General features: G+C 38.7%; 1 protein-coding gene across 1 annotated transcript in view; it reads left to right on the forward strand.

The window, feature by feature from the left end:
* NYAP2 (neuronal tyrosine-phosphorylated phosphoinositide-3-kinase adaptor 2) overlaps positions 1–16,443 on the forward strand; it is a 244,853-nt gene that overhangs the window by 176,159 nt on the left and 52,251 nt on the right. Inside the window, exon 4 of the mRNA XM_011951926.1 lies at positions 1,875–2,969. Within this exon, the coding sequence (XP_011807316.1) occupies positions 1,875–2,969 (1,095 nt within the window). The remainder of the gene's footprint in view (positions 1–1,874; positions 2,970–16,443) is intronic.

A 16,443-nucleotide genomic window follows, 5' to 3' on the forward strand; every position in this document is an offset into this window, starting at 1 on the left:
GATGAGCTTTGGTTCTTCCAAGTCCTGACCAAAACTATGTCAACCTTGTTCGCTGATTTATAGTTTTACTTTATTGGGGCTCAGACTTTTGTATATAATCTGATGACTTATTAAAATTGTATGAAAATTAATGTACTGAGATTTCAAAACCAGTAAAATATATGCCAAGTTAGGTGGTACAATTATTGATTGCTTTGGGTCCCTCCTAAAAAGATTGACGGCGTAACTTTCACCCCATTTTGTCTCTAGGCTTTTCACTTTGGGCATTAAAAGACTTTACTGCTACAGTCCCCCTGGAACATAACATCTAGTTCTACCCAGTATGGGTTAACGGAAATTCTAGACACATTACGAACCTTCCCCCTCAAAAAGCTGTTTGGTTGTAGTGAGTAAAACCATCATCATAGGCACATTGGAACAAAATAGTTGAAACAGGAGTGATCTAGAAAGGTGAAATACATAGTCGCTGCTAGAATATTTGATTGGTTAGGCACATTGGAACAAAATAGTTGAAACAGGAGTGATCTAGAAAGGTGAAATACATAGTCGCTGCTAGAATATTTGATTGGTTCCCTGTTGCTGAAGGCTCGGTTGATGGGTGGAGCAGCCATCTAGCTTATCCTTAATCATTTTCAGCTCCTTTACAATGTTTTAGTAAAACTCTTGTATATAAATTAGGCCAGTTAAAGTTAAAAAAAGAAAAAGGAAAATTCAAGTGTTTCCCCATTTGTGCCTTGAGACCCTTCTCTTTAGCCTGTTAGCTCCTCATAGTCTTACAGCTCTAAGCTGTACTGTCAACTCACACTATATGCTATCATCTTCTGTAAGCAACCACATTCTGCTACATTGCATAATAAAGATGATCTCTGTAATCAAATATCAACACAATGAGATAATGAGATAATAACAAGATTCAACTACCTTCCTTGCATGCTAAACAATTGATTTTAGTCACAGGCATTTGCCAGCCTCTTCCATGCTATTGTATGGTGTCAGAAGTTTATGTTTTGTCAATAAAGGGTCTTCCAGCAGGCTGTGCAATGCTTTGGTACACATATCTGTTACGAGTTTCCAGAAGTTATTCTTGAAACTTACACATCGTTCCCTGAGTTATTCTCTTTTAAAACTCTCGAGGGCATTCTGATGTGTCAGTGGAACATACCTAATAAATTCATTCCGAGACAGCACTTGGAATATCATAAGAGATCTTAAGAACAAAAACAGGCAAATACACCATAATCAACAATACCTGGAGATTTAAAGATTAACTTGTCGGGCCTCATAAGATTTTCACATCAATTTCCCCTGAAATATCAGACCCATCTGTATGGAAGCTATTTATTTGAACCAAGACAGATTTTAAGTCTAGCAGGCTGGGAAATTTTTATCCTAAATGCAAGCAAGATGTGTTCACCTGCAAAAACCACATCAGTAAAAGGGTGCAATCTGTATGGTATTTTTGACCAATAGTGCCAACAGAGACTCTAGTTTTTTTTTTTTCCTCCTGCATTTCTTTCTCAATTCATGCAGGTTAGTTTTCACAAAATTTATGATTGCTTTTATCCAATATGTTTCATCTGAAAGCTTCTATTTAGGCATTCTAAGGGAAAGGAGTGAACAGTCCTGGTTTTAATGCATTTATCAGTGTTAGATGATGAATATCAGTTTAAAGATGACTATTATTCCACCATCAAGTTTTCTAAATATGGAAAATGCTTGACTCTTTGGTTGATTTTTACTCTGAACCTCAAACTAAGAATGAAGCTGTCTACCCCTCTGGTCTAAAGTTTATTGTAGTAAACCCACATGCAAATCATTTCTGAAAACTCTCCTATTATACTCATCTATTCCACTACGTTTTTTTCTTCTTTTAGTGTCAGCTAAACCAAGACCCCACAGTGATGAATATTCCAAGAAGATTCCTCCTCCCAAACCGAAGCGGAATCCCAACACTCAGCTGAGCACATCTTTCGATGAAACGTACGTCAAAAAGCACGGGCCCCGGAGGACGTCGCTGCCGCGGGACTCCTCCCTGTCCCATATGGGCAGCCCCGCGGGAGACCCCGAGGAAGAGGAGCCCGTGTACATCGAGATGGTGGGGAACATTCTCAGAGACTTCAGGAAGGAGGACGACGACCAGAGCGAGGCTGTCTACGAGGAAATGAAGTACCCCATCTTTGACGACTTGGGCCAAGACACCAAATGTGACTTTGACCATCACAGCTGTTCTTCGCAGTGTGCTACTCCCACGGTGCCTGACTTGGACTTTGCCAAGGCCTCAGTGCCATGCCCCCCCAAGGGGCTGCTTTGTGACATCCCCCCGCCCTTCCCCAACCTGCTTTCTCACAGACCCCCGCTGCTGGTATTCCCCCCCGCCCCCGTACATTGCTCCCCCAACTCCGACGAGTCCCCGCTCACCCCTCTGGAGGTCACGAAGCTTCCCGTGCTGGAAAACGTGTCTTACATGAAACAGCCGGCGGGGGCGTCACCCTCCGCGCTGCCGTCCCACATCCCCAGCCATGCGAAACTGGAGAAAGAGCAGGCCGCGGCCCTGGGACCTGCCTCTGCCACCCCTGCGCTCTCCTCGTCGCCCCCGCCCCCGTCCACGCTGTACCGAACCCAGTCTCCCCACGGCTACCCTAAAAGCCACTCCACCTCTCCCTCCCCCGTCAGCATGGGGAGGTCCCTGACTCCCCTGAGCCTCAAAAGGCCTCCCCCTTATGACGCTGTGCATTCGGGCAGCCTCTCAAGGAGCTCTCCTTCAGTGCCTCACTCGACCCCCAGACCCGTGTCGCAAGATGGGGCCAAGATGGTCAACGCTGCGGTGAACACCTATGGGGCTGCCCCGGGCGGCTCCCGGTCCCGGACACCCACGAGCCCGCTGGAGGAACTGACCAGCCTGTTCTCCTCCGGCCGCAGCCTCCTGCGCAAGTCGTCCAGTGGCCGGCGCTCCAAAGAGTCTGCAGAGAGTAAGTGTGCAGGGCCTGCCTGAGCCCCAGAGCCCAGTGCCAGGCTTACAACCAGGGTGAAGTCCATTGTGTGCAGGTAACGCACAGAGCACGGGGTCTTGAGGCCTTGGAGTTGAAATCTTAGCATGCAAAATGTGTTAGTTCACTTTTGCCATGCTAAGTCAAATAGCGTATCCTGAAAGTATTAAAAATGGCAGTCTGCAAAATATACCATTTCCTATTTAAAAGAAGAGTGGTTTTGAAAAATAAGGTATAAAATCTAAATTCTTGCAGTGGTCCTGCAAAGTTGAACAGTGAAAATAGGGACCGCTATGGAATTTTAGGTATGTGCACACAACACACCGAGTAGGTGGTCTTGAGGCCTTTGAGTTGCAATCTTAACATGCAAACTGTGTTAATTCACTTTTGCCACACTAAGCCAGATAGTGTATCTTGAATGTAAGCTGAAAGAATTAAAAATGACAATCTGCACAATATAACATTTTTAAATAGGAAATGTTATATTCCTATTTAAAAGAAGAGTGTTTAAAAACAAAAAGAAAAGTAAAAAATCTAAATTCTTACAATGGCCCTGGAAAGTCAAACAGTGAAAACAGAGACCATAATGGAATTTTTAGGTAAATACCTTGATTTGGGGGCAGGGGTTTGGGGGGCGGAATTAAACATTCAAACATGCAATTGATAAATGTTAAAACTTAAAAACACTTCTTAAGACCAGGCGTGGTGGCTCACGCCTATAATCCCAGCACTTTGGGAGGCCGAGGTGGGCGGATCACGAGGTCAGGAGATACACTGTGAAACCCCATCTCTACTAAAAATACAAAGTATATATATAGCCGGGCATGGTAGCGGGCACCTTTAATCCCAGCTACTCGGGAGGCTGAGGCAGGAGAATGGTGTGAACCCGGGAGGCGAGCTTGCAGTGAGCCCAGATCATGCCACTGCCTTCCAGCCTGGGTGACAGAGCGGGACTCCGTCTCAAAACAAACAAACAAAGAAACGAACAAACAAAAAAACCTTCTTGAGCAAATTCCCATTAGAAAACCTCTGTTGGAAAGAAAGCAGTTTGATTAGAATTTAGGATATTCTTTGACATAAAAAATGATTCTCTTTGTATACTTCGTGTTCTTATATTTTTACCATTACTATAAATGAGAATAGGCCCATTGTTTTCCTCTTAAAAGTCATGGCGATTTACATCTTATTTCTGTGGTACTCTTCCTAGATCCATCAATATATAACTTACAGAAAAGTCGCTAAGGTGGTGAATATTATTTTTGCTACTGAATTTCAAAGACCAGGAAATTTATCTATCTGAATAACCCTTTTATGAGTCCCAAATCAATTCACAAGTGCATAGTAAAGTCAAAACAGACCCAGATTCATTTTTTTTTCTAAGTCCATTTCATTAAATTACATTTCTTTCCCTTATTTAAAAATTCCTTAGGCACCTAAGCTGATAATTAATCAGTTACATCTCAAATAATGCCTCTACATGTTTTTTTTTTTTTATTTATCTATTCATACAGTCATACTGAGAACTTTCCTTAAAGGAAAAGAAACTCTCAATACTTTTGATAATGAAAATGACAATGGCATTTTTTTAGATGATTAATATCTATTGGTAGTTACAAGTAACAAATTCTCTTTTTTGCCTTTACCTAGAGACTTACGAAAATACTAGCTACTTCAATAATTGGCCCCAAACATTTTAATTGCCTAAGTGAAAGGCAGTCATTTCTAATATATTAGGCATGTCTGGAGTTATATGCCTGCGTATGTACATACATACATAAAATTATTTTAACAGTTGAATTTAAAGCTAGGAATAATCTATTTCTAGAGCAGTTGTCAACCAGGGCAATTTTGTACCCCAGGATATTTGGCAATGTCTAGAGATGTTATTGGTTGTTACAACTGGGGGCGTTACTGACATCTATTGGGTAAAAGCCAGAGATGCTTCTTAACAGCATATAAAGAACAAGACTGCCACCCGACCCCACACAGACACAAAGAATGATCTGGTCTACAATGTCAATACTGCTAAAGTTGTAAAACCCTAGTCTAGATAATTTATTAAAGTTTAAAGTTTCTTCCAGATAATTCATTGATTGATTTGGTTTTCACACAGATCAAATAAGGTGTTTAGAATAAGAGAAAATATTATTTTAAACATTTTACTTTAAAAACACATAATGGGTATTGTGAAATTAATAGAGATTTCATCTTAGAATTGGTGAGACAATTGGGTTTTCTCCCTACCTATCAGCTTCTTTGGAGGATCCTTAACAGCTCCAGCTGGCAGCTATGCCAATTAACTAGGAAAAAAGTATATGCAAAAGAAATGATTAACTAATGAAGCTATTTCAAGAAAAATCCATCTGTTAGAATCAGTCTGTGTACTATATGTCACAGACTTCCCCATCCAACTCCAAAAACGAGATTTGTGTACTTCTAAAACAAAGCTTGTACATGGAAGAGTGGTCAGGGCTCTTCTTAGCGTTTAGGGAGCTAATGATTGAATTATTTCACATGTGCTATTAACCATGCATCAACTCTGCAGAGAAAGGGATGCCCCTGAGTTATATTAACCTCAATATTTTACTTTACATAAATGGAAAGGAGGAAAAATGCAGGTAATACAAATGAATAATCAAAAAATCAGACGGACAAATCAAATTGCTATTTATTTTTGACTCTCAAGGAAAATAGAAAGACACCATTAGATGCTGTCAAAGGGGCTCTCAGAATCTTTCCATAATGCCTTCAATTAAACAATAACCTGGGGACATATGGTTAAATGTTAGCATCACCATTTACTTGTATTCAAGAAACTATTGCTTTCATCTAACAAGGTTAAAAGATAATTTAGGTAAGCAAAAGAATAGAGACAGGAGAAAGTAAAACAGGCAACTCAAAATGACTGACTGTTGTTTTCCTTTCCTTGACTGAGTTACTGATTAGTTGGCAGCTTGCAACGAGGACAGACCAGAGTAATGCAGATTCAAAAGAGATAACAATTTCACTACCTGTGGATTCTCCCAGAGACCTTGAGAGTTTAAAAATGGAATACATGGTGGGCAATCTGTGAATCACATCTATCCCTGTCTTAGCATCTCCGTCTTAGTCGTGCTGAGTGTGTGCCACTTCCTTCATCAGAATTCCTCAATACTTGAGTTTGAGAACCATTGATAAAAGCTGCTTCAGACAGGAGCTGGTGCTGCTGGTCCAGAAGGCAAGGAAGAAACCTAACACTGGCTGGCAGCAGTCCTCACCTCAGAAGTCCATCCAGATGAGTCCAGGGTTTTGTAGGGGGAGGACTAGCCAGAGCATGGCGGGCCCTCCAGATGGGGCTGTGACTCAGAACAAAGGTGTGCTATCTCAGAGGACACTCTCTAGTCAGTGTGGGAGAGCAGAGAGAACAGTGTAACTCACAGGCAAAAGGAGAGAATGGAAATCTTTCTTGTGGGGCACTGAAAGGACGGAATGAGAGCATTACTGGCAATCTGGGGCTCTAGCGTTCATGACTGGGCCAAGGAGCTGAGAAATTGGGGCTCACAATGCTAATGAGGAATAAGGTAGTAAGATTCTCACAAAGTGCCTTGGGCTCAAACAAATTTGTCTCAGGAACAAGGGCAAGACCAACTAAGCCCAGAGTGGGAGCATCAAAGAAACTGATGGTAAGGATGTGGAAGAAGGTGGCAGCGGCCATCCACTTCCTCGAGAACACCTCCATAATAATAGTGGCATATACTTAACCTTCAATGCCCTTTACTCTGTACCAGAACTTTCTAAGAAATTTACAAGTATTTGGTCCTCGTAGCAGTACTCTGAGGCATGTAATATTGACCTTGCCGTTTTAAAGATGGAAGAAACTGGGGCACAACTCTCGCAGTCGCATGGGGAATAAATCTGGGATTTGAACCCCGATTATTTGGCTCTAGAGTTTCTTTGACTTAATGATACCTTATCTATACTTGATCAATCTCTCCAAAATTCACCAACTTTCATCAAAAGTCTAAGGGCTCATGATGTTGTTCTCAGGGATATCTGCCTAATGAAAGAAAGCCTAATATGTACACAAATGGCATGAACTACTTAATGATTGGCATCAATTTAGGAAGGTGGTGAGAAATCTTTTGGGCACCCTTCAAAACTCACTTTGGAATATCTCAGTTACTGCAAGGAGCTCTGTACCCCAGGTTTCTGAGCTGCCCCTAAAGGCATGTGGTCTGCCCAGTGGGCCTCAGAATCGCCTAAATGACCTACGTAAAAAGATGTGAGTGCTCACCTTAGTGCCTCTAAGCATAACTTAAGGATGTATGTTCAGGTTTCTTTGATAAAAAGAGATGAGGGCTCACCTCAGTGCCTCTAAGCATAACTTAAGGGTGTATGTGGAGGTTTCTTTGGTCTGTCAGATATGGAGTACTGAGCTACTATCCAGGGATTCAGGGCTTTTGTCCTCAGTGCTTGCATCTTGGCCGTAACTATGCAGAAGTTTGATGGCCCATGGCTGCTCCAAGGGGAAAATAGTTGATTCATCCAAAACTCCAGCCAATGCACCAAAGCAATGAGCACTTTAGCAGCACTAATCTGAAAACTGACTGGGGTAAAACAGACAAACCAACTCCAAGGGACCCTGTGCTTCTTAGCACCACCTCTTTTCTCTTTACATTTGTGGTACTATGTACTTGACAGAATTAGACACTCATCTTTAAAATTTTTTAAAAATACAATTCTTCAAGAACAAGCTGACCTATTGTTTTTAAAGTGAAGGGATGTTTTTCAGGATGAGGTTAAATAGAATATAACTAAAATTCCTTGATTTTGAAAATTCGTGTGGCTCCTTGATTAATTGGGACCATGACATTGTCTATTTCTCTCATTTAGTTTATACTAGAATTGCAATATAGAATCACTGAAGAAGACATAATTTCATAAATAATTGCTCACCTTTTTGGGGGTAGACTGCAGCTGTCCTTGATTGATGCAGGCAGACGTGTTTATCCCCCGTGTTTATATTCTCTGGCTGCTGAATCTTTAAGTGCAATTTCATGTCACCAATTTAATCAGCAATTCTCTCCATTAAGAAGAACCCTACCTGCTTTAGATGTAAAAATGCAGAAACATTTTCAATTCAGAAATTGTTATACCAGTCTTTTTTAAACCAAGATTCCATCAGTAGTATTTAATTTTACACACGTGAAAAATACTGGAACTGATTTTTCCTTCCTGTTCTGTTACTTGAAATAAACATCTAATTTCTGGGTTTTTTTTTTTTGTTTTTTTTTTTTTTTTGGTTTTAGAGACTATCATGTATTCTTGACACTTTGAGAACAATAAGTAATTAAATATTCAGTATAAGTGAGTTCCTACTGGCTACATCGTGTTACCCTAGGCGTGTCCTACATTCTAATTAAATATGATGTTGAAGTTTAGCATAAGGCTGGATGTCACAAAAGGTGGTTTCCATTAACAAGCTTTGAGACCTTAAATAAGTCAGTTTGCCTTTGTCTTAGTTTTCTCACTTTTCAAATGAAAATATTAGATGCTAAAACTGAGTCCCTTCTGGCCTGGCTTCTTGTATGGGGCTTCTTCAGATTACTGGCGATCTATAAATCTCCAAAGGGAGACCCACTTCCTCCTTCTGAGACTTTCCTTCTGATGTTGTTCTCGCTTGCTGAAAGAACTTCGCCAGAAACTTAATGAAAAACATGTCAGCCTAATCCTTGACTCCCAACTCAGTGAACCAATTTCTCCATGGTGTTTTCCTTATGCTATTGTCTTTGAGTACTTTTTTTCAAATTTTGGTAATGATATGAGACTTATTCCAATGCATTATAAAGATTATTTCTATCTGATTCTCTCTATTGAGACAAAGGACCAGGGAAAACAAGCTACAAACCTTTTCATCATTTTACTTTTTGTAATATTTGATCCAATATAATCTTTTCCCAAGTTGGTACATGATAAATATTTATTGAACTCATTGAATTAATAGGCGCAGTCACTGAAGAAGGCTATTGAACTTTAGGGAAAAAAATCCATATAAGAAATGTTTGACCATTAAGTGAAAAAACAAAAATCAGCTTCTATGTTTGACTTAGAATATTCCACATTAAAATCAATATAGTCATTCAGCAAAAAAGCAGCTATGCTGAATGCTGAATTCATTGCTTCTGCTCTTAAGTGCATGTTTGAAAGGATGGTCATTCCATTCCAGGCAGATTTATTGGAGGGAAAGATATAAAGAATATACCCATCAAGCATTTAAATGTGGACCATTTTGTAAGGTCAAATCATCGTCAGTTTCTGTACGAATGAATGAGCTGTGAAAATTGATCTCTTTTCTACCTTTGTAGAAAGAAAGATATCTTTTTTTTAAAAAAAAGAAAATAACATTTTAAAGAAGAAATTTCAATCTGCTTAACATTATGCATTATTGACCAAAAATTGTAAAGAGAAAAAAAACACGTTCAATGACCAGGTGTGGTGGCTGACGCCTGTAATCCCAGCACTTTGGGAGGCTGAGGCGGGCATATTACTTGAGGTCAGGAGTTTGAGATCAGCCTGCCCAACACGGTGAAACCCCATCTCTACTAAAAATACAAAAATTAGTTGGGTGTGGTGGTGGGTGCCTGCAATCCTAGGTACTCAGGAGGCTGAGACAGGAGAATTGCTTGAACCCAAGAGGCAGAGGTTACAGTGAGCTGAGATCATGCCGCTGCACTCCAGCCTGGGTGACACAGTGAAACTCTGTCTAAAAAAAATAAAATAAAATAAAAACATTCAAATAGGTCATTTAACATCTTCGTTGGAAAGACATTGCATAAATCTACAAAGCTATCATTATGTGACTGGCGGTCTTGAATATGTGTGTTCCCTGGTTAAAAAAAAAAAATGGGTTTTAGTTATATTTGAAAAACTTTTCTCAGTTTTTGATAAAAAAATTTTTTGGAATTCAGTAAATGGATGAAAATCCCAAATTTAATTAAATGTCTGTAGTGGTGTATGGTATTTCTTGGTGGAAGCAAACTCATTATCGTTGTTGCTGGTGGGGGCTAGGTTAATTAAATGTTCCACTCCTAGCAGAATAACCAATCAACTGAAAAATCTGGGCTATTGCTGTTTCCAAATGGACAGAGTAAAAATATTAAGGAATCTAAGAGGGAAGTAAGGAGTGTTAGTTACATGGATCATGAAGCAGCGTGCACTGTCTAGTCAGCTACAACTGGCTTAGAAAGGAATCCAGAACAACTGAACTGAAAGGAAAAAATTTCAATCCAGAAGTCTGTAATATTCTTCTGATAATTGATAATGGAGGAAAAAACTTTCCTATACATGTTCTACTGCTCAACTTTCAGTTATATTCAATAAAATAGCATTTTCCTATGTTTTTTTTCTTTTTGTAGATGGAACTGATATAATTAAGGTAAGAAAGAATAAAGATGGAAAAACAATAGCTAGAAGCACTCATAAAGTAGAGATTGGTGTATTCATGTATTGTCCAACCCTAGATCCAACCATAGTGCTATGGGTGGATAATTCTAATGCATCTTTTTATTCCCATGTCACAACTAAGAAATCTAGATTCCCAAAAACTAGAAGGATGAAAAAGGATTTAGTTGTTAGTGGCCCCCAAAAGAATGATCAGAGCTGAAATAAAGTACTGCTCTATTTAAGTTACACATTCTGGACATCAAAATTGTATCTATATCTACAGACAACTTTCTTTTGACCATTAGTTATTAACCACTTACCAATAATTAATGACAAGAGATATGAGTCAAATTAATGAAAGCTTTTTCTCAATGTTGAAGTGGTCAAAGAGGAGTTTTAAACCTAAGAAATTAAAGCAGACTACCTCACAGTTGTTTTTCTTTGGATAATTGATAATCTCACTTGTAGCCTGCAGAATTCATTTTGGCATCTGAACCAAGCTGTGTGTATGGCTCTTTAATATAAACCATAATCAAATTGCCCACTGATGTTTCCTAAAACAGAAGCTTGATTCTATGTCCAGCCATGGTTCTCCATTTAGCTTCCATGGCCAATCCACTTAAGTGAATGTGCTGTACTTGTCTCCATTTCTTCTCCCTCATTCCAGCCTTAATTTCCTACAACCTGGCTTCCTCTTCTACTCACCTCAGAGTTACATGAGGCTTCCTAATTGGGTTCTGGTTCTAACATTTTTCCTCTCCTGATTTTTTTAAACCTTCATGAAACATCTGATATTGTTGATTATTCTATGTAAATAATTCTATATGTTTTTTAAAGAGATGGGCTCTGGCTATGTTGCCCAGGCTAGAGTGCAGCGGTGATTCACAGACATGTTCACAGTGCACTACAGCCTCCAACTTCTGGCCTCAAGCAGTCCTCCTGCATCAGCCTCCCAAGTAGCTGGGGCCACACTCCTGCCTAACATGTTAAGATTTTTCTGTTTATTTCCATGCAATATGTTATCCTCATTAGTAATCATTTTAAAACTGTGTCCCCTCTGCTTCCTTTTTTAGTGAACTCTGCTCCTTCATTTTTGTAAAAAGGTTCTTCTGACATATGACTGACAGTGTTGTATTTATGTGTTTAAATGTCTCACCCACTAAATTATTAGGACACATACTGAGTTTTTTATTGCAGTAGATAGCACATTTTCTGGCATAAAGTGTATGCTCAGTATGTGTTCAACCATTTGAGTGAATAAATATGCATCTGACCTTACTAATTAAATGGTAAGTTTTTGAGGGCAGGGATGGTTTATAGTTTTTGTAATTGTCCATGGTCCCTATGACTGAATTTTGCATAATCTGTTTATATTTGTGGATTTATTGATTTTTCTAAAGCTAACTTTTAAGAAATAGCACCATCCAATAGAATTACCATGATTAACCAATATTGATTTTAATCTCAGCTTTGCAAAGAATGCCAAGATCAGCAGTAGTTAAGATATTTAGGAACCAAGTGTTTCAAGGAATATCAATGGAGAATCCAGGTTTAGATGATTCTTATATATAATACTGAAAAGAGAAGTCAGTCCCATTACTGATTGGGGAAAGCAAAGAACAAACAACAAGATCAATGAATATCACATTGTTGACAGCAAAAGTATTAGCTAGATTGCATATGGTATTGAATACAGTCCATTTGCAGTTTAATTTTCAGAAGATGAAAAGTAGAGTAAGAATAAAAGTGTACCTTCATTTTTATATCTTTGTTTAAAAAAAATCCTTTGTTTAACCAGCTTAAAAAAACAACCTCCTTATAGTGGAAGATAGAATGGAAGGTTATTTGGTATTTGTATATGTGAAAAAAAAAAAAAAACAGACATAGGAGTTTAATGTCCTGGGGTTAAAAAATAAATCTGCCATCTAACAGCTGTTCTTAAAAAAAAAAAAAAAATCCATAGGTTTTGGAAACAGGTGGTGTTGGTTATGTGAATAAGTCCTTTAGTGGCGATATTTGAGATTTTGGTGTGCCTATCACCTGAGCAGTATACATTGTACCCAATTTGTAGTCTTTTTATCATTCACCCCCTCCCACCCTTTCTCCTGAGTCCCCAAAGTCCACTGTATCATTCTTCTGCCTTTGTATCCTCATAGCTTAGCTCCCACTTACGAGTGAGGACATACAATGTTTGTTTTTCCAATCCTGAGTTACTTCACTAATGATAATGGTCTCTGATTCCATCTAAGTCACTGCGAATGCTGTTATTTCATTCTTTTTTATGGCTAAATAGTATTCCAAGGTGTACATGCGTGTGTGTGTGTGTGTGTGTGTGTTTGTGTGCATGTGCCACAATTTCCTTATCCACTTGTTGATTGATGGACATTTGGCCCATTTCCATATTTTTGTAATTGTGAATTGTGCTGCTATAAACATGGGTGTGCAAGTATCCTTTTCATATAATCACTACCTTTCCTCTGCGTAGATACCCAGTAGTGGGAATGCTGGATCAAATAACAGCTGTTCTTTTAGGAAAAGTCAAACTTTGCGAGTCTTAGTTTTTAAATATTTACCTCATAGGATTGTTGTGACAATTTAAAGGAAATTATGCACAGGAAAATATCTTGTAAATGTTCATTGCTATGCAACTATAAAGGGTGATTGTTTAACCTTTAGATACATGTAAAAAGTATAAATATTTTAGTAAAAGATAAAGTAAGGTTGGAATGAAATAAATTTTCAGAGGTTCCATGTTGTTGTTTGCATAACTTTCTTTTCAGTTAGGTTTGGGTAAAGAATCTGACATCTTAAGTGAATCATTCTACGACCTGAGGTTAGGAGCATAAAGAATTGGAGAGAATGCAAGCCATTCTCTGTTCCCACAGGAGGCAGGATGTTTTAAGGCTGCTGAATGCTATCTAAGCCTTGAAGCTGGAGGGCCTTCACGTCCAATGCAGCCCAGTACCCTTGCCCCATAAAGAATAACTCTGAGAACAAAGAGGTCATCTTTATTGTACAAAGGGCTGAGCAGCATGACACCATGATTGTGAAAAATGATTTACCAGCAGAAGAAAAAGCTTCAATATCACAGGGTTGTCGATGTATTTTTCAAATGTAATTTTTAAAAATTTCCTGGTTACAAACAATTTATCTTTTAAAATAAAAATTTTGCTTCCAAAAAGCTATAGGTATTAACCAAATCATTAAGTGGAAACCAAGAATAGTTGAAGTACTTAATATCAAAAATAATTAGTATGTAGATGGAAGACTGTTAAAAAATATGATTTGTGAAGTGTTGTTTCTAAGTACATTCAAGTAGAAGAATCTCATTTTCTTTTAAAGTGATTACTTGAGATGAAAAAAATTAAGTTAACATTTGAAAAATGTAATGTCAGATAAAACACTCAAATGTTATTTTAAAACATGTGTGTAACCACAAATGCATAGAAGGAATGCTAACCTCCTAAATACAGATGAGCTAGCATAGAGAAGGCAATGGATGAAAAGTGACTATCCATAATGTTTTCTATATGTGAAAGGCTACAGACACAAATGGCTTCATCGTCAATTTTCTCATTTTTCAAAATTGATGGCTTTCCTAGTAAAGACTTTATCCAGATGCTAATTAAGCAGAGGTTTGTTTTGCACATCAATTTTTAATATTCACTCCTCACACTTAAATGAAATCTGCAGCATGAGGCTTCTCCAGTTAAAAACAGCCCTGACCTACTTCCATGTGAAATCAATGGAGGGCTTCAAGAGACTCATGAGTAGCTGACATTTAAGGAAACCAGGAAGCTCATAATCTGTGTTTGTGTAAAATGTGTGTTTCCCTGGGCTTCAGCTTCCTTCCCCCACACCTCCTTCTCTCTCTCTCTTTCTCTCGTGGTCTCTTTCTCTTCCTGTCTCTCTCGTTCTTCTAAGAAGAGAGAAGACCATGGAAGCTATTGAGCAAGATAAGTGAAGGCATACCCGAGTTCCTGAGTTATATGTCCAGGGAAATTGTGAGATGCTGTGTCAGCTACACATGTAATGGTTTCCAATTAACAGGAACTGCTAGGTCTGGGACTGAGGAAGGAAAAGAAAGCCCTAAAAAGCGCTCACTTCCATTCAAATATATTCCATGAAAAAAATATTAAATTCACCAGAATATGATCTTCAGATACCTATGTGCTGAGACCTATGAAAATAAGAACATATGGTATATGGCAAATCTTTTGAAGACTGGTGTGTTAGGAACCCAAACGGAAGGTCATGAAATAGGAAGAAGAATCAAAACCAGCCTGACAGAAGAGCGGTAGTCATCAGGGCATGGTAGAGCACACTGGGCCTCCAACAGGCCAGGCTCCTATTAAGAGCAGGCAAGTTCCCTTCTGAAGTGCAGCCACAGACCTTGATGCTTGTGAAAGCCAATGTGAAACCTTGACCCTTGACCCCGAAGACTTTTTTTTCCTGTCAAATTCCAGCATACTAAGCTGGAGTAGGGCTAAGCCAGTAAAACTGATGGAAGAAGGTAGGGTAAATTTAGCCACATGGCCCATCCATGATAAGAAGAAGAATTCAAAATCCAGGATACTATTTTGCAATTAGTGTTGAAGTTGAGAAGATCTGTACTTTTAAAAAGCATCGATGTTTAAGATCTGTGTTACTGCTTCGTAATAATTTACACCAGCCCTTTAACTCAATAACTACATAAACTTTTTATTATAAAATATATATAAAATAACGTTTACAATTTCAACTATTTTTAAGTGTAGAGTTCAGTGGCAGTAAATGCAGTCATATTGTTGTGCAACTGTAACAGCTCAACGGGTTCACGGTGCCCACAGCCTAGACAGAGCCTATTTATCAAGACGGGGGAATTGCAACAGAGAAAGAATAATTAATGCAGAGCCAGCTGTGTAGGAGAACAGAGTTTTATTAGTACTCAGATCAGTCTCTCCAAGCATTCAGGGATAGGGGTTTTTAAGGATAATTTGGTGGGTGGTGGGCAGCCAGTGAGTCAACAGTGCTGACTGGTTAGGTCGAAGATGAAATCATAGGGCGTTGAAATTGTCTTGTGCCGAGTGAGCTCCTGAGTGGAGGCCACAAGATCAAATGAGCCAGTTTATTAATCTGGGTGGTGCCAGCTGATCCATCAAGTATGAGGTCTGCAAAATATCTCAAGAAATGATCTTAGGCTTTACAATAGTGATGTTATCCCCGAGAACAATTTGGGAAGGGTCAGAATCTTGTAGCCTCCAGCTGCATGACTCCTAGACCATAATTTCGAATCTTTTGGCTAATTTGTTAGTCCTACAAAGGCAGTCTAGTCCCCCGGCAAGAAGGGGGTTGTTTTGGAAAAGGGCTGTTGTCATCTTTGTTTTAAACTATAAACTAAGCTCCTGCCAAAGTTAGTTCATCTTACACTTAGGAATGAACAAGGACAGCTTGAAGGTTAGAAGCAAGATGGAGTTGGTTAGTTCAGATCTCCTTCACTGTCTCACTTAACAGTTTTGCAATGGCAGTTTCATAAGCATCAGTGTCACAATCATCACCACTATCCATCTCAAGAACTTTCATCCTTCCCAACTAAAACTCCATCTCATTAAACAATAATTCCCCATCCTCTCTTCCCACCATTCTACTTTGTCTTGAATATTTCAACTATTCTAGGTAGCTGATATAAGTGGAATTATACGATATTTATCCTTCAGTTACTGGCTTATTTCATTTAGCATGTCCTCAAGTTTCATCCATGCATATTGCAGGATTTCATTTTTTTAAGGCAGAATAATATTCCATTTTAGGGAAATAACCACATTGCATTTATTAATGCATCCATTGAAGGATATCTGGGTTGTTTCTACCTCTTGGCTGTTTTGAGTAATACAAAATATGTGATGGACATGGGTGGTATATGATAATCTGTTTGAGATCTCACTTTCTATTCTTTAGAAATACCCAGATGTAGAATTGTTGAATCATGTAGGTAGTACTTCTCTGGTTTTTGTTTGTTTGTTTGTTTGTTGTTCTTTGTTTTTTTTTTTTTAGA

Source organism: Colobus angolensis, unplaced genomic scaffold (assembly GCF_000951035.1).
Source record: "Colobus angolensis palliatus isolate OR3802 unplaced genomic scaffold, Cang.pa_1.0 Scaffold33, whole genome shotgun sequence".
Classification (NCBI taxonomy): Eukaryota; Metazoa; Chordata; class Mammalia; order Primates; family Cercopithecidae; genus Colobus; species Colobus angolensis.